Genomic DNA, 23,016 nt, shown 5'->3' with positions numbered 1-23,016 from the left:
TGATGATGGTGGAGGTGATGATGGTGGAGGTGATGATGGTGGAGGTGATGGTGGTGGTGATGATGGTGGAGGTGATGATGGTGGTGGTGATGATGGTGGTGGTGATGATGGTGGTGGTGATGATGGTGGTGGTGATGATGGTGGAGGTGATGGTGGTGGTGATGATGGTGGAGGTGATGATGGTGGTGGTGATGATGGTGGTGGTGATGATGGTGGTGGTGATGATGGTGGAGGTGATGATGGTGGAGGTGATGATGGTGGTGGTGATGATGGTGGTGGTGATGATGGTGGTGGTGGTGATGATGGTGGAGGTGATGATGGTGGAGGTGATGGTGGTGGAGGTGATGGTGGTGGAGGTGATGGTGGTGGTGATGATGGTGGAGGTGATGATGGTGGTGATGATGGTAGTGGTGGTGATGGTGGTGATTTTAAAGTTCTAGCTGACCCTTAGCTGCAGTCCTTCCATGTGTCCATGGGGACACATCCACATGTCTTTGGCTGTTTGGCCTTGAGTCAGCCCTGCATCTTTGCTATGCCATGGCCTCTAGAGTCGCCAATACCAAGTGATGGGCATGGCAGGGCTTCCCTGGAGGCACACACCGGCATCCTAGTCCTTGGTCTTCCATCTGGACCTGCTCTAGTGTCTCTTCCAGCCCTGGGTGGAGGAGCTGGAAGCCCTGCTCTCAGCTCTTTTTGCAGCTTCCAGGAAGTGCAAGGTCATGCAGGGTAAAGACAGGTGCAGGTGCATCTGAGTCCCAAGGGCACTGTGGGGAAGCAGCTGGAAAGACAGCCAAGGAAGGGCAAGTGGTGGCCTTGTCTGCGCAGGTGCTGTAGCCTCTTTGCCCACCTTCTGCTCTGCCATGGCCCAGGCCTGTGTGAGTCAGCACATGATCTAGGAAAGGAGAGATGGGACGGGGAACATAAAGAAAGAAAATGTCAGCTTTTTAGAATAAGAGATTGACTGTGGTGTGTAAGGTTGATTGGGGGAGAAAACAAACTTGAAGGCATATTGCTGGGAACAGTGGATGCACCTCCCAGTGCTCAGGACGTCCAGATGATGGCCCTGCGCTGTTCTTAGCTGCAGTTGTGATGGGATAGTAGACCCGTCACTGCTTGGCTTTGTGGGACAGAAAGCTCTTGGTTTGGGACATTTGGGTGTTTCAGTTACATTTTTGTCAGCCCTGCTCCTTTTGTTTTGTTTTGTTTGGTTTGGTTTGGTTTTCCGAGACAGGGTTTCTCTGTGTAGCCTTGGCTGTCCTGGACTCACTTTGTAGACCAGGCTGGCCTTGAACTCACAGCGATCCACCTGCCTCTGCCTCCCGAGTGCTGGGATTACAGGCGTGCACACTGCTCTTAGTAAGATCTTTAGAACTTCAGTCGTGGAGAACTGGAGAAGGAACATCCTTGGCAGTTAGCCTCCCTGTACTGCCAGTCAGTGCTGCAGCATGTGGCCCGAGAGCCACGCCACTCTCATCTGTGCTGATGGAGTGTCACGGGTTCTGAAGCCCTAGGCAAGGCTGGAATGAATTCCTTGTTCTCAGATTAAAAGTCACTTGTCAGTTATCAGGTCAACACTAATTTCAGAAGCAGAGCATCTCAGTGAAGCCTGGGAGCCCTTCTGAGGGAGCAAAAGGCGTCGCTTTACAAAGAAAGTTAGACTAAAAGACAATGGCTCAGTCTGTAATCACTGCACTCAGGCTGAGGCAGGAGGATTGCCCAGAGTTCCAGGCTAGCCAGGGTTCCATAGTGACTTCAGACCTGGAATACACAGCATGACTCTCATTCCAGTGAAGGGGGGGGTGCTATTTATTTTTTTACTAGTGTTTTAGTTAAGGTACAAAATAATGGCTTCCATCATGACATTTTCCTATGTTTGTATCAGTCTACTATTTTCACATCTGCCCCACCCACACTGCCCTCTCACGTCAATCATGGCCTTCTCTTTGGTTCCCTTTCTCTCTCCAAATAGTCCCTTTCTGCTTTCGTTTCACATGCATGTGCACATATATGTGTAGTTAACCCTAGATTTCACATTAACGAAAAGAGATGTTTTACTTTTCTTCTCTTCTGTTACCTCTCTTTATTCCCCTACTCCTCCCCTCAAGTCCTTTCTCTCCCCCCCATAACTCCCCTGCATTCATTTCATGTATATATGCATGAATGTGTTTATAAATATGTTCGTATATATTCTACATACAAAGAGAACATACATTTGTCTTTCTGAGTTTGGCTCTCAGCTCCATCTTTATATCTTGAAAGTGATATACTTTCACTCCTCTGTAAGACCGAGTAAAGCTCCATTGTGCCCATACGGTGCAGTCCTTCATCCACTCCTCTGTGGCTAAGCATCTAGCTGGTTCCATATTGCAGGTGAACAAGGATGCACAGGTGTCTCTGTGGCGTGCTGTCCTCTGGCCATGCATCCCCAGGTGCGGTGTGGACCAAGCATATGGTAGTTCTGCTTTTAGGTTTTTGAGGAACCTCCATGCTAGTTTCCACAGTGGCCTTGCCAAATTGCATTCCCATGTGAGGTGAGTCGGGCTTCTCTCTTCTCACACTCTCCCCAACACCTGTTGGCATTTCTACTCTCGATCATAGTAAGCTCAGTGTGATTTAGTTTGCATTCCCCTAACGGCTAAGGATACTGAACACTTTTTCAGATGCTTATTGGACGTTTGTATTTTTCTTTCGCGAACTGTATGTTCTTTTCCTTTACCCATTTATTTATTGAATTATTCTAGTTGTTTTTGGATTACATGTGTTAATCTCTTGTCAGAGATGTTACTGGTAAAGATTTTCCCCACGTTCTGAAGGCTGTTTCCTTTGCCTGTGGAACTTTTTAATGCCATGGAATCCCATTTGTCAACTCTTAGGATAATTTCCTTAGCTACTGGAGTCCTTTTGAAAAGGGCTTTGCCTACACCTACATCATGAAGCGTTTCTCTGTTTTTTCTTCTAGGAATTTCAGAAATTTGAGTGTTACATTAAGGTGTTTATTCTGCTTTAAATTACATTTTAGTGCAGGTGGGAGATGCAGATTTAATTTCATTCTTCTTTACATAGATGTCTGGTATTTCCAGCACCATTTGTTGTAGAAGCCGTGTTTTCTCCAACATATATTTTAGCTCCTTGTTAAAAATTGGGTTGCTCTAGCAGCGTGGGCGCATTCCTCCGCGTCCTCGGTTTTGTTGCTGTGTGTGTCTGTTTCTGTCCATCTCGTGCTGTTTGGGGCCCCGTAGCTCTGCTGTATAAAGAGGCCAGGTGTGGCAGTCCGCACTCTGACCTTTCTACTTTGGGTTCTTTGACTACTCAAGATCTTTTGTTCTCCCTAGGAATTTTAGGATTATTTATCTAGTTCTGTAAAGAAAGTTAGAATTTTGATGCGGAGTGTGTTGAATCTGTAGACCACTTTCAGTAATTTCATAAATATTTATTCTGCCAACCCATGAGCATGATGGCCTCTCTGTCTTCAGTGTATTGGATTTCCTTCTTTGGTGTTTTAAACTTTGTGTTGTGCAGCAGGGGCGATGGCTCAGTGGGTAACAGTACTTGCTACATAAGCATGAAGGCCTGATTTCAAAACCCCAGAGTCCATGTAAAAATCCAAGTGTGGTCCTATGTGCCTGTGTTGTCAGTGGTGGGAAGCTGGGAGGAGCCAGAGACGGAAGGATCCCTGGGGTTTGGGGCCATCAGCCCAGCCCCAGGTCAGTGAGATTGTCTCAAGGGAGCACCGTGGGGAATGGTAGAAGACGCTGAAGGTTTCCTCTGGCCTTCTGAGCGCATACATCTCTACGCCTCCCCCGCCACACCCACCCCCCACACATAATAAATAGAAAATAAAGTTTTTATTGCAGAGGACTTTAACTTCCTGGGATTTTTTTTTTTTAAGATACTGTGGATAGCTATTTTTACCCTTATTTCTTTCTTGGCAGGTTCACTAGTGGAATATAGGAAAACTACTGGTTTTTATATATTGATTTTGTGTTCTGCTAATTTGCTAGAATATTTCTTAGATTTAAGAGTTTCCTTATGTGGTCCTTAGCGTCTTTTAAGAACAGATTATACTGTCTTCAGATTGGGATGATTTGGCTTCTTCCCTTATTTCTATTGCTTTTATTTCTATTTCACATCTTGCTCTAGATAAGACTTGAAGCACTGTATTGGATAAAAGTGGAAAAGTGTTTTGCGTTTCTGAATTTAGATGAAAGGCTTTCATTCTTTCATTCAGCTCAGAGCTGGCTATAAGTTTGTTATATACGGCCTTTATTCTGTTGATATATATATGCCTTCTATTCCTAGTTTGTCTCGGGCTTTTATCATGGGGGAATGTTAACTTGGTCAAAGGTCTTTTATGTGTCTATTGATGGTGATCATGTGGTTTATGACATTAAGCATAGTTTGTGTTGTCGTACGTCTGTTGAGTTGTGTGTGCTGAACTGTACTTGTATCTCTGGAATGAAACTAACTTAGTGGTGATGTATGGTCTTCCTAATATGTTTTTTAACTTGGCTCTCAAGTATTGAGAATTTTTGTATCTGTGTCGTGTCTTCTTGAATTGTTCCCTTTGTTAATATTAGGCTGGCTCAAAAGTGGCTACAGATTTTACACTATTGAATTTTGTCATTGCATTTTGGAATGAGTTCTTATGTAAATGTGGTTATATTATATGTCACTCTCATGAGCTTTTCTTTTGCTAATAACTTACTACCTTCTGATTATTTCATATTTATTTTATACTATGAAAATAATGCTAAACTAATTGAAAGCAAATTTGAACTGCTTTCTTACTGGAGTTCAAAATGGGTCTTAAAGCTGCAGAGACAACTCACATCAATGATGGATTTGGCCCAAGAAGTAGTGAGCGGGCAGGGCCGTGGTTTCGGGAGTGGTGCAGAGGAAGGTGAGGCGCATGGTGGCCGCCATTGGAAGTTGACTTGGGCCAATCCAGAGCAGTTATTGAAGCCAGTTCTCTTACCTGAGGAACTCCAGAGAGCTGAGTGCAGGTTGTGCAACACCTGGCATTGGCAGCCAGTTGCGGAGTGGGAGCGCTCCATAAGGGAATGACTCATGAGCTGGCTGCAATTTTTTTCAAACTGCCATTTTTGAAGTCATCCTGTCTTGGTCTGTAGACCAGCACTGAGCCATTTTTTTTTTCAGTTGGGTTGTGACTTGCGACAGGAACTGCGTCATATATGACAACTGTCTCATCTTAGCTTCAAAGCCCTTCTCAAAGCCAAATCTGCAGCACACGGTAGTGTCGGTCACTATTTGGTTTCTACCGCCCTGTGACCCAGTGCAGCGTTCTGACTCCATGGAAACCATTACATCCAAGAAGTGTGCTCAGCGAATCAATGAGACGCACTGAAACTGCATCCCCTGCAGCCAGCGTCGGTCAACAGACTGGCTCCATTTTTCTCCACAATTCCCAATCACAGGTGGCACAGCCAGCACTTCAGAAGGTGGATGAGTTGGGCTACAAAGTCTTGCCTCATCCACCTTATTTATACACCCGACCTTCCAGCAACCGTCACTTCTTCAAACATCTTGACAACTTTCTGCAGGGAAAATGTTTATACAGCCAGTGGGCTGCAGGAAATGCTTGAGGAATTCCTCAAATCCTAAATCATAGATTTTCACACTACATAAAATTTTTTTAAAATTTTAAAAATACATTATTTTTCCATTGTCAAAAATGTATGGATTGCAGTGATTCCTATTTTAGCTAATGAAGCTGTGTTTGTGCCTAGTTATAGTGATTTAACATTCATGTTCTGAAACCACGGTTCCTTGTGCACAGGCCTGTTCTATAGTGGCCCTCGTGATCTCTCTTGAATAACTGTGATTGGAAGTCTACTTTATGAATCATCAGAATAGTGGCATTATGCTGCCTTATTTGCATTTTCTATTTGCTTGGTAAATAGACTTTTATTGCTCCTCTTGTGCACCTACCGTAGCCCAGCTGAACTCCTCAGATGTGATACTTTGAATATGTTAGGTTTTCTAAAATCCTTTTCACAAAGGAATATGGAAATGCTATGCTAGCAAAGGTTGCGGAGGCTGGGTCTGGGTCTTTAAAACTTGTCATGTTTTCCTGTTCTTCTTCACCTCTGAGTGTCACCTGTAAGCTCATTGGCCGTAGCCAGCCTTAGGCTCTGGCCCATAGAAACCCAATTCAATGTATTTTCTCCCACAATTATTCACAAGAATGGTCTTTTCACTCTCTTTTGGGTGTTCTACTATGGCTGTCTCTGTGCTCCTGAGTCTTACATTTTTTCCTGTCATACAATTCCTGTTTCTCTATTAATTTCAAAGCCTTCCTAAGTCAATTCCAAGACAAATAAATCCCTTGACGAGCCAGCCTAAGATGGCTTCTGACGCCACAGTCTGGACATTGATTCCCCACCTGGATAAGCAAACAGACGTAAAGAATAGCTTAGAACCAGGAAGTTTCACAGCTCCGACTCCAAGTGACCATAACCCTGTTACCAGGTCACACCGGTTCCACTCAGTATCTGGCCCAGCTGTGGGCCCTGGCAGCAACCAGCCTAGGGCCATTGGCCTAATTACATTCTTTATCTTTATGTTTGCCTGAGGACATCTGAAACCTTCAGTGTGGCCTGTCACTAATTAGGTTACTAATAATAGTCAGTGCTTGCTTGCTGATCTCAGAACCAACCCCCGTGGCAGGTTGATTGTAGTGTCCTGTCGTGTGGGTCTCCGTCACAGGAACCAAAGGGTGCCTGCCCCCTGTTTGCTTTGTTCACACCAAGCCTAAAGGAGGATGGTGGCATGTTCATATCACCTTCCCCGGAGGCCAGGAGCAGGCAGACACTTGAGACAGAAATGAGGGGCAGGTCTCATCTTGCCCTGTTGTGGTGTTGGAACCACAAGGAGATCACCAGGGACCCAAACTGAGGCCAGTCTGGTGGCTGGGGATGGGAGGAGCTGCCAGCTTAGCATGGTGGCTCGGCTGCCCATCCCCCACCCCTCCCCTGCAGCAGAATGACGAGACATTGAACCATCAGAAAAGAATGGTCTGAGACACCTCCTGGTAACAGAACGTAAGCCAATCCCGACACGTAAATGTAATTAGATTTAAATAAAGTATCTTCATTTGCTGAAGTTATCATTCCTACTCCCTTCAGGAGAGGCATTTCCTGTCTTTGAATACCAGGTTACACTCTCCTAGAATACCTCCAAGAGTACAATCCTTTTTAGTCGAGATTATGCCTTTTTTAAAGGCAGGGATTATCTTACCGCCATTTTCATAGGTTGATGCTTCTTTGGAGTTAAGGGTGCTAGGCATAAGATGTATCATGATCCCACAGAAGTGCAGACCAGGCACCTAGGAACTGTGTCCTGTGCACAGCCCACTTCATTCTCATCTTCCATTATTGGATAATTTTAAAATAATAATATCACCTGGATTGTGTTCCTTCAAAATGAGCTGAAAACAAAGAACTAGGGTGTGGTGTGTGAATAGCCCTGGGAACTGTGTGACAGACAGCACAGTGCTTATGAAGGGAGGGAAGAAAGCTTCCCCTGCTAAACACGCTTGTCAGTCAGCCGGTCAGGAGCTGTGTGGCAGAGCTCTGCCCCCATCCTGTCAGAGCTCTTGGAGAGAGAGAGGGGGTGGGGGGGAAGGAGCTGAAAATGGTCCCTCTGTGGAGTGAGGATGCTCCAGAATCATTTGCCCACCCCTGTCCTGCACTGTTCTCCCGGCACCTTCCTTCAGCTCCCACATAGGGCGCTGACCCTTAGGCAGACAGAGGCAGGGGAGAGCCATTTGCAGGTGAGCAGGTGAGCCTGGACCATCAACCTCATGCTCCTTAGTTACCTCAGCTGACTACTCACTTCTCATCAGTATTCTTAGTGTTGCCCTTTCCAGAGCAGGCAAGCATAAACAGGGGTGAGGGAAAAGCCAGGGTTCTGCAGAGGATTTTTGTGCTGCTCTTGCGGCTAAAAATAGACTCCCACCTGTCTACCTCTACAGCATAACAAGAGATTTTTACTAGGATTAAAATAAAGATGCGTTGACAAATACAGTTTGTGGTTTGTTCTTTGTGTCAGAAGTCAAAGCTGTGCTCTCTTGCCCAGCACCTTTAGTGTCTCCTGGAACCTGTGTGAAGTGTAAACCCTCACATCGGGCAGGATTGAGTCAGAACCTGGGGATGGAGCTACAGGTCACTCAGCTCTGAGAGCAGCTTACTTGGGATGTCTGTGAAAGAGCCGGTACAGAAGACTGTCTAGTGCCTGTCGACTTACCAAAACTACGTACAGGCACTCTGAGGGAACAAGGGAACATCAGACCAGGCTCCTCTCATCACTTTGGAGGAGAGGCACAGAAAGACTGGGGCCTGAAAACACAGGCACGGTGCCCCTCAGTAGGAAATGACAGGTAGAACACTCATCATAGTCCCAAGCACTGTGACACAGTACTTGAGAAAACTCTTCTGCAAAAAAAGGGAAGGTTTATTTGGGGTTACAGTTTGGGAGATTTGAGTCTGTGGTCTCTTGGACTTATCACTCTGAGCCTTGGTGAAGAACAACATCTTGGCAGGGAGCATGCAGTGATGCAGGTGTCACCTCAGGGTGACCAGGGAGCAAAGAAAAGGGGGAAAGGCTATGGCTAGCCTCCAAAAGCTCATTCCAGTCTTCCTTCCTTCTACATCCTCCTCCCACCCCCTTCTTCCTCCTCCATTTCTTCTTTCCAGCTTTCTTCCCCTTCTTCCTTTTCTTTTTCCCTCCCTCCCTCCTTTTCTCCCTTCTTTCTTCTCCCTCCCTCCCTCCTTTTCTTCCTTCCTTCTTTTCTTCACCCTCCTTTCTTTCTTTCCATCTTTCTTTCCTCCCTCCCTCCCTCCCTCTCTCTTTTCTTCCCTACCTCCACCACCTTGTAGTAGTATCTCAGGTTGAAGAGCAAGCCTTCAGCATGTGGCCCTGGAAAGAATTTAAGGTGTTAACTGTAGCAGGTGACCATCCTCTTCTGGGTGGTGGGGCTTCTGTGAGCCGCTGTGTAAAACCCAGACCAGACTAGACCAGATACTGAGAAAGTGGCTCCGAAGACCGTGTTTATCTCTAACCATAACACTTGGAAGATAATTCCTTTCAAAGAAATGATCCAAAACTACCAATTTAGTAAGACATTTCGGCTTTAAAAATAAATAAATACAGGGACCTTTGAGGTTCCTTGTTGTGTTTTAAGAATGTTGATGTAGAGTCACTTCATAGACCTAGGGTTGCTGTTGAGTGGTCATCCCATAAGCTGCAGATGGTCGGTGCTCCAGGCTGTACTTCTGCATAGGTGAGCCACTGGGTTCGGGGCGAGCAGAGCTACGGAAATATTCTGGGGCCCCCATTCCTGGTGTTATAATTCAGGGGGGATGGAGTGTATTTGACAGACTGCAGATAATTCTGCAGTGCAGCTGGGTTTAGGAACCATTTATGTAGACATTTCCTCAAAGTTGACAGACATGTCTAGAAGGGAACAATTTCCCCCCTGTAATTGTTCATTGTAGGTAAACTAGTTTATGGATTTGTTTTCCAAACCACATTTTCCAATTCTCAGGAAATCATATAACTCCTAACTTACATCATTGCTTCAGAGTCTACCAAGCCTAATTACCATGCCGTCATTGACATTATGTAGCTGAAGTCATTACCCAGGTCTCAGTATTTACATATAAATTGGACCTAGTAGAAAGAATTTCACAAAGCCACATGCTGCACCGATCACCAGTTAAGAATGGAGCCCAAGAAGTAACTGCCAAGCACCAGGAAGCAGCCCATATGGTGCTAATAAAGCCTTACTAATGGCCACTGCTTGCCCAAAATATGAACCGTTCTTCATCGTCAAAAGTGATGTCCCTGGCTCTTTTAGTCCCATAATGCTTTGCCTTTGGTCTTGTGAACATGATTGATTTGTGCCTTGTGTTTTGCATTTCTTGTCTTACTGATGGCATCTTGGTATTTATAGTTTGATTTAATGTATATATGTAACATGCACTCAAAGCATCTATTGTGAAACCATTATTAATCATTTCTTATAGATTATAAGGAAAAACAAATTAAGTTCATTTTTAATCCATTTTGCTGGAGTCCCCAAATTTTATTTTCATCGTTTTTTCAAACATGATTTTTTTTTTCAGTAAGAATCCATCAGTTACTTTTGAGCAGTGGTACATAAGCATTTCATCAAACATTCTTTTTTTTTTTTAAAGATTTATTTATTTGTTATTATGTATACAGTATTCTGTCTGCATGTACACCTGCAGGACAGAAGAAGGCATCAGATCACATTATAGGTGATTGTGAGCCACCATGTTGTTGCTGGGAATTGAACTCAGGACCTTTGGAAGAGCAGGCAGCACTCTTAACCTCTGAGCCATCTCTCCAGCCCTCAAACATTCTTAATCTCCATATGTCCCCCCACAGACTGTGACTTTGGCCAGCATGCCCCTTCCCTGGCAGGTCCCTGGGGCCTCCAGAGAGCACCCAGGTCACTCTCCCAGAAGATGGCTGGGTTCAGGGTAGGCTTGTGAAGGCTGCCCATTGCCTCCTTTCTCCAGATTTCATCCCAGGTGCTCTCTAGGGAGAACATGAGAGTTCTGGATCACCACCCAAGGTGGACTCAGGCGCATTTATCCTCAACTCCGGAGAGTAAGGTCACAGGAAAGCCTTGGCCTTTTCCTCACCCTGACAAGCTTCACTCTCATCTGTGAATGTTCTCAGAATCTTCCCCTCCTCCTCCTGTGTGGCTTTCTCTCCTTGCTCTCTCTTGACAGTCAGAATCTGCCATCACTGACACCGCTTCTGTACCACATATATGTAGCCACGGATATTTTAGCTAGCTGAACAAAAATGAAACAAGTACCTTGACATATATCAAAAAAGCCTCTCATGGTTTAAACATACAAATGGCACGCGCGCGCACACACACACACACACACACACACACACACACACACACACACACACACACACCTACACTGTAAACCACTGAAGAAAGTTAAAAATTTCCAGAGAAAAGTGGTAGATTCTCTTACTCTGCCCTATGCTTTTAATAAATCTTTGTTCTCACTTGTTTTTCAATACTTTTGTCTTCCAAGCATGGGAATTCATAATATCCCCCCCCTTTACCTCCCATGTGTAGCATGTTATCACTTAATGTGTGCTACTATCATATATCTTTAAGGCTGAGTTAAATCTGAGCTGTTCTCTGGCTGTATAATAGCCAGTCTGGTCACATGTCCATCTTGAGCTAGGATTTATTGTCATCTGGAAAATGTTTTTGTCACTACCTTTAACAATTCTGAAAGCAGAGGTTTTAGTAAATTAAATTAAAACATTTATATGGATGTGAGGTGATTATTTTTTTTCCTCTACATTATCTATTTGTTCAAATAGAAGCATTAATAAAGCCAGTTAATTAAATCATTCACTTTGGCTGGCTGCCTTCGTCATCACACACACACACACACACACACACACACACACACACACACACACACACACACACCAAACATTAATGAGTACCTAACAGATTGACAAGCGACATGAAAAGTTTTATATGTCCTTTCTTTGCTCACAGTAAACTGGCAGTGTGCTCCTCTCTATTTGCAGGATGAGGATGTTGAGACCTAATTTTGTAGCTGTCCTCCTGAAACTCAGAAGGAAACACAATCCCTTTTACTTATTTCCCTGGATACTCTAATCCTCCTGCTTTACAAGTATCTTTGAGCTGTTTCCTCCCTTTGTATCCACAGCAACGTGAAATCCCCACTGGAATTATTTGCTGCGAGAATGCAGGTGCACTTGTTTAATGTTTCATTGGCCTGAGCACTTAACTTGAACTCCCTCCCCCCCAACAATATGGTGACCTTTGAATCTGGAGCAGAGGGCTCACAGTGCAGCTAGATAGTGTGGATATACATTAAGCCAACGCCATTAAATCTGAGAGCGAGGTTTTTATCTTGGACCTGGCTGTTTGTGCCATTTCCTGCAGTGCTTGCTCAGAGCCAAGCTGTACCCAGTGACCTGCTGTTCTGCCTGCAGGAACTTCCTGAATATTCATACATAGGCAAATGTGAACTCCGAAACACTTGGTCTCCATATTTCATCCCCAGCACGATCTGTATCAGATTGCACAGAAAACTACCACAGCAAAGATATGGAGAGAGAAAAGAAAAGAAAATGCTGGTGTGTTTCCATATGCCGGCATGAAAGAGTGGGGACCTTCAGTGGGAAGGTTGATATTACAAAGAACAGTGGGACGGTTAGATTAGCCCGTGACCACAAAGACTTAAATATTATGCTAGTAAATCTGGAGGTAATATCGTGGCAATGAAGTGGTTAATATTCACTGACAGAGCATTCCTTGGTACCATCTCCTTTCATCTGCTCCGCTCCCTTCTGACCCATTAGGCTCTGTCACTCCCATTTTACAGGTGAAAAGGTTAAATAACTTGACTGAGGTCAAGAAGACAGCACCAGGGGTCCTGCTAAGACCATAGGCCTCTCATGCCCACGCACGCTCTTTACCTTTCAGTTCTCACGCTACTGAGGTAGTGTGCAAAGGTTGGACTCTCAAAACCAGAGACCACCAACATGTGGTTGAATGTAAAAAGATGTTTCTAGTAGCTGTGTGTGTGTGGAAGAGGGGTGGAGCGAGCTGTGTCCTAGGGACACACAACCTTAAGCCCATTCCTTCAGGCGAGATAGTCACCACAGGGTGCTGTGGGGCTGGCAGATGGGGCATTCAAGCATACAGATCAAGTGAAAATGACTGGACACTGTGACTGACATGGGAGGTGGGAAGTAGGACAGGAACCTATGAACTTCCATACTCCTAGCTCAGGAGATGGTGAGTCGGGCATGCCTTTGACAGAGAAAGGAGAAGGGGGAGATTGCCAGGAGCTCTGCGTAGCTGCAGAGTTGACCTGGAATGCCCAGGAGCAACCTAGCTCGGACACACTGGATTTGAGATGACGCTGGAGCATTTAGAAATTAGATGTAGAGCTCAGAAGAAATGTTAAAGCGTGGTCAAGTGCATTGTGGGAAATCGGTAAGATAGTGATGGATGAAATCACCCTGGGAAGGGGGCGTGAAGCCTCAAAAGCTTGGTGAGGAATAAATGTAGAAACGACGGAGAGCTGGCTATTTAAGGAGTCATTAAAAGCCGGGTGTGGTGGAGCACGCCTTTAATCCCAGCACTCGGGAGGCAGAGGCAGGTGGATCCCTGTGAGTTCAAGGCCAGCCTGGTCTACAAAATGAGTCCAGGACAGCCAGAACCACAAGAGAAACCCTGTCTCAAAAACAAAAACAAAAGTCATTTAAAAACACTTCAAGACAGCAGGGGGTGTGGCCACAGCTCCAAACGGGCAGCTCAGTGCCTGTCCCATATCTCCCGTGTGTCTCTGGCACCCTGCCTTGCTAGCCCCTGGGTGGCTCTCTGTCCCTTGTGTTGCCTTCGTCCTGTGCAAGCACTCCTTTTGTTCCCCTAGGCTGCATATAGGACGTCAGGTCCTGATTCCTACGGCTGTTCTTTCATTCTCACCCCGGCTTCCTGCATGAGGTGATGAGCCCGTTGTCTCCCAGGATTCACTTTGTACTGGGTGCTTAGAAGTCAGGGCAGTGTGGTTCTTAGGGGGAAACAATAGCGCTATGTTTTATGAAAGCCCATGTTTTCCAACTTCCTTTGTAAAGACATGTGGCATTGGCAGCTAATACAAGAGGAAGTGTCACACAGGACTGTCTGATAAGGTCTTTCATACATTGTCCTTCCCACTGTTAAATGACGTTGATTTGGAACAGGCTCCTGCAATGCCAACCTGGACCAATGTGAATTCAGTCGTGGTAAAGGTTGGGCCAAGAGGCTCCCTAGACCACTGGCTGGGCCCTTGACTAAACCACAGTCGACTAAGTTGTTTCCCTGTGTCTCTTTAGGAGTTCTTCAAATGCTGTCTGTTACCATTGAGGAACTGCTCTGGTTTCTGGGTGCTGCCCAGTTGGCACATCTTTTTTTTTTTTTTTTCTTGGCTTACATGAACTCTGCTTGATATAATTGGCTTGAGGAATTCTGCCTTTTAACACTACATTTCCTTCCTTCTGCCTGTATTATCATGATGGGTGGAGAAAGCCCCAAGAGCCATCATGAATCTAGGCTGAGATGCCACACATGAAGAAGCAGAGAAACAGGCCGCGCTCCCATCGACTCTGAGGAGCCACCTTGCTGGCCACTCAATTGGCGTACTGAGTCATCGTAAGAGAAATAATCTGCCACGGGCATCTGATAAGGAGACCAAGCTCATTGGCAGACACCTGTCTTCAGAATGGAGAATGTTCTTGTAGATACACAGAGGGAGAGGTGGGAAGCAGATGACTTGTGTGTGCTCTCTTTTTGGTGAGAGAGATGTGGTAGATAGAGATTAGGGACAGGAGAAGGAGCGAGGGCACAGCAGGACGTGAAAACCAGCTACAGAGCCTGCACAGCCACAGGGAAGAACGGGAGGGATTTCACCACAGCAGAAGAAAAGGAAGAAACGCTGCTGCTTTTAGATAATTACAATTAAAGAAACCTCACTCACTTGCAAAAAACTTGTACTGTCATTACAGGTAACGATTTTAAAAAGAAAGGAAGGAACAGAGAGAGGGAGGAAGAGAGGGAGAGGAGAGAGAGAGAAGAAAAAGAAAAAGAGAAAAAGAAAAAGAAAACAACTTCACCCTCTGTCTTGTGGGATCATTTTTTTATCTTTTGGGAAAAAATTTAAGTGTAGCATAATTCAGGATAACATAACGTGGTAATTTGGCAATTTAAAAGTCATTTGATTCATGCCATTAGATAATTCAAATTATTCATACCTAAGGGGTGGCTTTTGTAGTAAAAGGTAAAGCCGCATGCATAATCATTCAGCCTTCTGTCTGCATGGAGACATAAAACGCACCTGCATGCAGCTCCTGCTAGTACTATCTAAAATACATTTTGATCCAGAACCAGAGCAATTAACTGTCTATGGGTGTGTAAACACACTTGGCGTTTGTGGTTTCCATGGGACATTACAAATCCAAGGCCTGTCATTGGTGTGTGCTTGTAGACTGACAGCCGGAGTAGGTGGGATTAACTGTGGCCTTTATGCTATTTGAAGAAAATCTGATTATTATTATTATTATTATTATTATTATTATTATTATTATTATTGTTATTTTTTGGTTTTTTGAGACAGGGTCTCTCTGTGTTATCCTTGGCTGTCCTGGACTCACTTTGTAGACCAGGCTGGCCTTGAACTCACAGCGATCCACCTGCCTCTGCCTCCCAAGATAATCGGAATTTTTATTCCTATTGTTAAAGGATAAAACAAGCTTGGCTTTTTCCATATTAAGTGGGAATATTCATTCTTTTTTAAAATATTCATTCTTAAATGATAGCCATCCTTGGAGACTTCATCAAAACCTTTCATAGCATTCAACTGCTTTCAAATGTCAGGATCAGCTGAGTGTATTGTATGCTGCCTGTGCCACCACCCAAAGTCCTGTCTTTAGTGTTACTTAACAGACTGCCAGCAAACTGGTAGCATTTCCAGTTGGAAATTTTCCAACCTCCTCTTGAGAAAGGAAGGCAGGTGTTGTCCTCTGGCCTGGTGAAGGCCTTTTTGGCATTTGATAGATTGAACCAGAGCATGTCAACCAAGAAGAGAATTTTAGGGGACAAATGTCTCTCATCAGTGAACATCCCATGAAAAGATCTCAGCCATAATTTCTTTTTTTCTGACTCTAAGCAGAGGGCAAATTGCAACAGGAGTATCTGAAATACTGAAAGGCCGCTAGAGAAGAGAGTGAGGCTTGGAACCTTTTGCAGGAGGCGGGCGGTCTCCTGAAGGCTGCCTGCAGGGCTCCAGGGAGCACAGCTGAGCTGAGGGAGTGCCAGCTGGGGTTAGAGAGCAGGGGTTGCATTGCTGACCCCGCTGCTTTGGAGCACCAAGTGCTTAGACAGGCACTCACTTGCTTTTGCCAGTCTTCGGTTTCTTTCACATGAAATGCACACAGCCTGCGATTATCCCCAAAGCCCCGGTGCAGCTTGTTTTGAAAATTCGTCTGTGTGTGTGTGTATCCTGGGCTCTGGGAAGCATGAGGCAAATATAAAGCAGTTTATCTTGTTGGTTTGGTTTATTAAGAGTCTTTTTTTCTTCTTTTGGTTTTCTGAGACAGGGTTTCTCTGTGTAGCCTTGGCTGTCCTGGACTCACTTTGTAGACCAGACTGGCCTCAAACTCACAGCGATCCACCTGCCTCTGCCTCCAGAGTGCTGGGATTAAAGGCATGCTCCACCATTGCTTAAGAAAGAGTCTTAACTATGTGTTGGGTTTGGGGTGGAAGCTGAGAAAACTCCCTTCAGAGACAGAAGCTTAGACTGAAAGCTTTATTTTCAGAGCTCAGGGAGGTGGATCTGAACCCTGGTGCTGAGGAGAAGCTGTATTGCATATTTAACAGGTAGGAACACGAACCTGTTTGAGCCTGCCAGCAAGGTGGGGAAGCTGTCCTTGAGGTGTCTGGACTCAGACAACTGTGTGTGTGTGTGTGTGTGTGTCTGTGTGTCTGTGTCTGTGTGTGTGTGTGTGTGTGTGTGTGTGTGTGTGTGTGTGTGTGTGTGTGTGTGTTATAACAGAAGCTGTTCAGCTATTGGGACCTGGGACCTTGGATTTAGTTTCTCTCCATGATTAAATGGAGTCTGAAAACAAAATGCTAGTACTTAGAATACGTTTCTTTTGCTTGTTCTCAACATATGTACCCTAGACTAGCCTGGAACTCACGATCTTCCTGTCTCAGCCTATCAAGTTCTAGAGTTGTAGTTGTATGTTACCATGCCACGTGATAGCCTTGCCCTCATAAAGGATCCTTTAGACCATTTCTGCTAAGTGGCACTCTGGTACCCTGATATAAGTAACTATGTCTCAAAGTGGAAAGGCTGGTGTTGAACTGTGGGAGTTAGATGATCCGTGAAGGCATCCAGTGCAGCCTGCATCTCTTTGCTTGGATTTTACATCTATATATTCAACCAACATAAGCAGAAAATCCTTGGGAAAATTTTCACTTAGCACACGCGGGTTTTATTCCTTACACTAAATAGTAGACCAGCTACTTACTGTTTATTTTGTGTAAGTTGTTATAAGTAATTTTGAGATGATGTAACGTATTCAAGCGGTGGTATGTAGCTTAAGTGTGCATGTCACAGCATTGTGAATCAGGGGCTTGGACACCTTCAGAATTTGGTGTCCGCTGGGGAGTCCTATCAACCCCTCCCAGATTCCAGGAGACTACTCTATAGGCAAAGGCGACAATGGAGCCGGACAGCGGCCTTATATGGCCTTAGAAAACCACTGTGCCTCAGTTCCACCTGAGAAAATAAAGCTAATAATCTTACGTCATCGTGTTTCCCTGCTGACTCTGAGGAAGATACATTTGAAGTCTGTGCTGTGTACTGTGGGCGTTAGGGTTCCATTTTCTTGTAAGTGGGATAACTCAAACATTAGTATATGCAAAATTATCTCCCACCTCACAATCTGTGGGGTTCATTTTGTTTTCCTTTGGGTGGAGCAATTTTTAAAATGTTGATATGTCTGCCTTATGTTGTGCATAGCCTCTAGAATGTTCTGCAAGCAGCCACTTCAGTACCATCATCCTCTTTCTGTGGTGAACGTTCCATTTGAAGAGTTGTGTGAAAAGAGGTTCTACCTCCTAAGGAAGCACCAAGAGGTGGATGACACATGAAGCTGAATTGAATCACAGTAAATTTTCACTCAGTCACATTTAACTTTTTTAAAAAAACATTCTTTTTATTTTTCTTCAGCTCTCACCTGAAATTTAATAATCTCGTCCTGATTTCAACTCATGGACTCCCAGGAAAAAAACTTTTGGGCAACGAACAAAGAAAGTTTCTAGCAAGCGAGTATGATTCATTTTCCTTTCTAACTTACTTCCTAATTCATGTGCAGGCTTTTTAAATGTTAAATAATAGATTTTGAAGTGGAAAGGGGGAAGTGGATGCCTTTTGCATAGAGTCCAGGCATTACCCGGGAAACAGCAGCTCAGACCCATCAGTGGGTGTCTTAGGGTCTGTACTGACGTCACAAAATACTCTCAACTCTGACCAAAGCAAGTTGGCTGATGCTTCCCTAGCCTTGAAGGAAGTCAGGACAGGAACTCAAACAGGGCAGAAACCTGGACGCAGGAGCTGATGCCGAGGGCGTGGAGGGGCGCTGCTCACTGGCTTGGTCCCCATGGCTTGCTCAGTCTGCTTTCTTATAAAACCCAGGACCCCCAGCGCAGGGGTGGCCCCACCTACCAGTGGCTAGACTCTTCTACATCAGTCACTAATTTTAGAAAATGCTTTAGATCTCAGTCTTATGGAGGCATTTCCCAGGTGAGGTTCCCTCCTTTCAGATGCTGTGTCCAGTTAATGTAAGACTAGCTAGGACAGTAAGTGAACAGCCTAGCATGGCAGCATGGAGCAGGCATTTTGTATCTATGGGGAGACAGCTTCCCTGTCCCTGGAGCTGAATGGAGCTCACAGGTCTGGCTGCCTCTACATGTGGGTCTGAGAAACAGAACAGAGAAACGGTGGCCATGGGTGTATGCCACAAGCACCACCTTCAGGTGTGAGTCCTTTTCTCAGCCCTCCTTCCCCCGTAGGCATCTGGTGAAGTCAGCTTAACCCTGTCCTCCCCGGGCCAGGAGAGCTGTGCTCGTCTTGCCCCAGTAGAAACACATTTGCCTGTTCTTCTCCCACAGCTTCCACCAATTTCAGTTTCTGGAAGCAAAACACAGGGTCGCTGCTGGAGAAAGTCCTCCCAGTGTTCAAAGTAAAGAGAAGGAGAGGGAAGCTGTCCTCTCGGATGGGGTAGTAGCATTGCAGAATCTTTGATGAGGGCAGTCACTGTCATTTTGAAGAAAGACTTGTTTTACCTTCCCTGGGAAAACCGCCCCCTCCTTGGCTGGCAGAACCAGGCCCGTTCAGTGAGCACCCTGACGACAACGCAACACAACGTGGAGCTCTGTTGCTGGTGTTTGCAGTGGTTGAGCTAGAACCTGGGGACTCGGGCACACTGCGCAGTGCTTTACAATAAGCTGTCGCCACACCTTTTTAGACCACGCACTTTGTAATCTCACACACACACACACACACACACACACACACACACACACACACAGAGTGTGTGCTGATTGAGAACCACTCCTACAACTAAAGTCTGGACAAGGGATTTCATTTACCTTGGACTTTTTTTCTTTTTATTGCAAAAAGCATATGCTTAGTAAAGTATGCTGAATTTAAAATAAGCATAACATCAAGTCCTGGCCAGGAAAAGAGGACAGACCAATGGGCATCCCTTTCCCCTGCTTCCTCATTTTTTTTAAAAAAAATTATTTTCTTTTATGTGTATGGATGGTTTACCTGTATGTATGTCCATGTACCGTGTGTGGCACCTGGTGCCTGCTGAGGTAAAAAAAAAAATGAGGGGGGGCAGGGGCACCAGTGGTTGTGAGCCAGCATGTGGGTGCTGGGAGCCTTGTGAGCCAGCATGTGGGTGCTGGGAGCCTTGTGAGCCAGCATGTGGGTGCTGGGAGCCTTGTGAGCCAGCATGTGGGTGCTGGGAACGAGACCCAGGTCCTTTGCAAAAGCAACAGGGCTCCGCCTGCCACGCTAACTCTCTGGTCCCACCTCCCAATTCCTAATTCCCATTATTCCCAAGTCATGTGGCTTTAAGTCAGTCAGCTTGGTGGAAGTGGAAGTTCTTGCTCATCCAAAGCTTGGGCATGACATAGAACAATTTTTCACATTTTCTTCATGGAGTAATCTGGTACCCTTGCACCTACCTCTCAACACAGTCCCCAGAATACCACACAAACGTAGAACTTGGATGCTCTCAGTGCCTTGCCTTCTAGAACTCTACTGCCCAGTACAGTAGCTACAGACCACAAGGGGCCACTTCCATTTACACCAATTAAAAGCACATTTCAGCTCCCCACTCCCAGTTGCCCCATTGCTACCATACTAGCATAGCTAGCTTCAGAATGCCGCCGTCACAGAATGTTCTAGAATGCATGAACTTTAAAAGGTCTACCCATATTCACGACCATATCACTTACTATTTCAGCTCGATTTACTCCATTCTCTCTAGTACCCTTTCCCACAGTCTACCTTGCTGTCCCATTCATCTGCAGCCCGCCAACACACTCAAGTAAACCTTCCTCTGCTCCCCCCAGCCCCTCATGAAATCCTCCGAAATAGTACGTCATTTCCCCAAGAACGGCATCTGCTGTCCCCATCCCAGATCCTAAGGCTATGATATCCATTAGGGCAGGATTTTATATCATGAAATGGATGACAGTCACCTCGGAAGGACCAGCGAATGTCCCCTTCAAGAAGGATGAGAGCCAACAGCTGACCCACTTGGGTGGGAATTTTCACAGAAGCACGGTGCTCAGGGACCAGAGTGGAACCCAGAACAGGACTTGATCTTTCAGGTGGTCCTCAGGAAGGAACTTGTCTGGGATGGTGGTGCCCAATAATAATAAGTGCAAATAACGTGCACAAATCTAATCATCCAGAGCCCTTCCTTCCAACATGAGCTGGAGCTTGTCGCTGGTGCTTCACTTCATTATTGTTGTTGTGTTTTTTGGTTTTTTAGATAAATAGCCACTTTTGTCTTCTCACACAGGCTTCCACCTCCCTGTCTAGCCTCTGGTTGAGGTGCTAACGATGCACCTAGGAGGCAGCCGGAAGAAAGTGTGGGAGGGAAGAGAAACAGGAAGCAGGAGAAAGCCACTAATTGGGCAATCAACCCTGAATAATTGAAAGTTAATTGCAGCGGTCCTCCTTCGCAGTGGGTCACAGCTAATCCCCGACAAACCTTTCCCTCTTTCCGTTTCTGAAGACTTCTGGTTCTTTGGGGAGGCAGTCTACTCAGACTTAACACTTGGTTCTCTGGAGCGGCTTCTCGGGTTGTGCAGATGGTACTCCTAAGGGCTTGGGCTGTTTCTCACTACCAGTTTTCAGGTCTGTATGACTTGGACAAGAAGGCCACACCTCCTCTGCTTGTATACCTTGTCTATGAGGTCTTCCAGAAATTTCCCCATCATGTTTTTGTTTGTTTGTTGAGTCAGGGCCTCACTGTGGATCCCAGGCTGGCTTCACTTATCCATTTCCGGAGTGCTGGGCTAGAGTCCTGTGCCACTACTCCCAGATGTTTCTCCAGATGTTTCTATGGAGATGGCTTTTCGTTTTTTCTTCTTCTTCTTGTGCATGCCAGGCAACTACTTGGCATGCCACTCCAACTCCAGCTCCAGTTCCCTTTCCCATGGTTTTTGTGCAAGATGAACTCTGATTGGTGTATCTTCTGTGCTTGCTTCTCTTTCCCTCCAGCCCCCATCTTTCTCCCCCTCCCCCGCTCCCCAGGGGACGGAGGTGATGGTGTGAAGGCAGGACACAGTCTCTGCTTTCTTAAAGTCTTGAGGCTTATAATGCCACTTAGCAAACATTTTGGAGGCTTTTGCAATCATTTCATTCATCTGGTGGAGACACTTCAGACAGCCCAGAGGGGTCGCAATACCTTTGCCCTGGGAGAGTTTAACAGACTAGACTTCTTTTTGGGTCTCAGCAAAGCTTCTTTAAAACCAAATGTTCCCAAGTGTCAGCTTCCACCAGACAGTTCCAGAGTCCAACGCTGAACTATTCATTCTGGCATTGCCGACACTACTGTCCTACTGTCATTAGAAACAGCATTGTCATAGCTGCCCACAAGTCTCCCCAGAGAGCTTTTATCTTTGGGCAAATCCTCCTAAGACTAATCCCTGGGCACTAACTATATTTAATTTTTTTCTCATCTTGGATGGCTTATGGTAGAGACCGCATAGCAAATACAAATAGTCCTTTGTGTGTCTCCGGGACTGTGTGGAAACAGCAGTTTCATATATTCCTGTAAAGCTATCAATTTTTTTTTTAAAAAAAGAGAATTTCATCTCACTATCCATTATTTTCCTGTGACGGGCCATCCCCTATTTTCCTTTTTCATTAAGAAGAAATTTTCTGGTTTTTAAGTGTTGTTTCATGGAGAGGCACAAAGCCCAGTGCTCCCATCTCTTTTCACAGGCCCCATAACGGGGTCTAATGTGCATCCATTACGAGAATGTTCTTTGTGTGCTAACACCAGACTCATGTGTGGATCAAAAAGAAAAAAATGTCCTCCCATTACCACTTCAGAGTCCTGTTTACCTCCAAAGAGAGTAAACAGGATTACGTATCATTAATAGTATTTAGAATAAGAGGCTTCACATATGCATCACACTCAGCATCTCCTGCATTCTCACAGAGGTGGAGGCTCACAGGATGGGCTCATTATCCTGTACTGAGAGGTGAGGAAACAGGGATAAAGGGTCCCCGGGGGCGGGCTTATTGGCAAAAGAAGAAAGATACAGATGCTGGCACAATTCTTTCCAGAAAAAGATAATGCAGCCTAAATGTAAACGGATTACTTGGTGTCTTGCCCTCAAACCAGGATCATTAAAATGTCTCTTATGTAAGGTGAAACCTTTGAGAAAATTCTATAGAACCCCCCTAAAAAACCCTCTCTAAATAAACTCAAATCACAAGATTCCCGCTTCTGCTGTCACCTTACAACACTGTTATATTGAAACAGAACCAGAAAAGAAGAAAAAAGCAAGCCCCTTCAGCCATCCCATAACCTCAGCATGCTCACCTGCTCTAGGCTGATGTGTGTGAAAGCCCCGGCTCCCTATAAACCACCTCTGCCCTATGTATGGGGCCCCCAGATCTGCCATCTGCAGGCTTTGCACTTGCTGTGAACTTAGCCCCCTACCTGACATTTTCTGTAAATGGGTTTTGTTACTTGGGCACAGGGACTGAGTCCTTGTTAGCAGCAGGGAGGAGGCGCCACGCACATTTTAGGACTCTGACACTGGCCTTTGTGGGGGGTCCTCCGTGGGATCATATTCCTTCTCACACATTCCTT

The 23,016-nt window shown here is 45.4% G+C and overlaps 1 protein-coding gene across 2 annotated transcripts in view; it reads left to right on the top strand.

Moving 5' to 3' along the window:
- Nucleotides 1–23,016, top strand: part of CFAP61 (cilia and flagella associated protein 61) — a 265,410-nt gene that overhangs the window by 151,230 nt on the left and 91,164 nt on the right. For both annotated transcript variants that reach the window (XM_084774689.1, XM_084774688.1), the window contains one exon: nucleotides 17,838–17,936. In XM_084774689.1, the coding sequence (XP_084630815.1) occupies nucleotides 17,838–17,936 (99 nt within the window). The remainder of the gene's footprint in view (nucleotides 1–17,837; nucleotides 17,937–23,016) is intronic.

This window comes from Acomys minous (assembly GCF_964271855.1).
Source record: "Acomys minous genome assembly, chromosome: 3".
Classification (NCBI taxonomy): Eukaryota; Metazoa; Chordata; class Mammalia; order Rodentia; family Muridae; genus Acomys; species Acomys minous.
The sequence above is the reverse complement of the archived record's forward strand: the minus strand, read 5'-3'. Positions and strand labels throughout refer to the sequence as shown.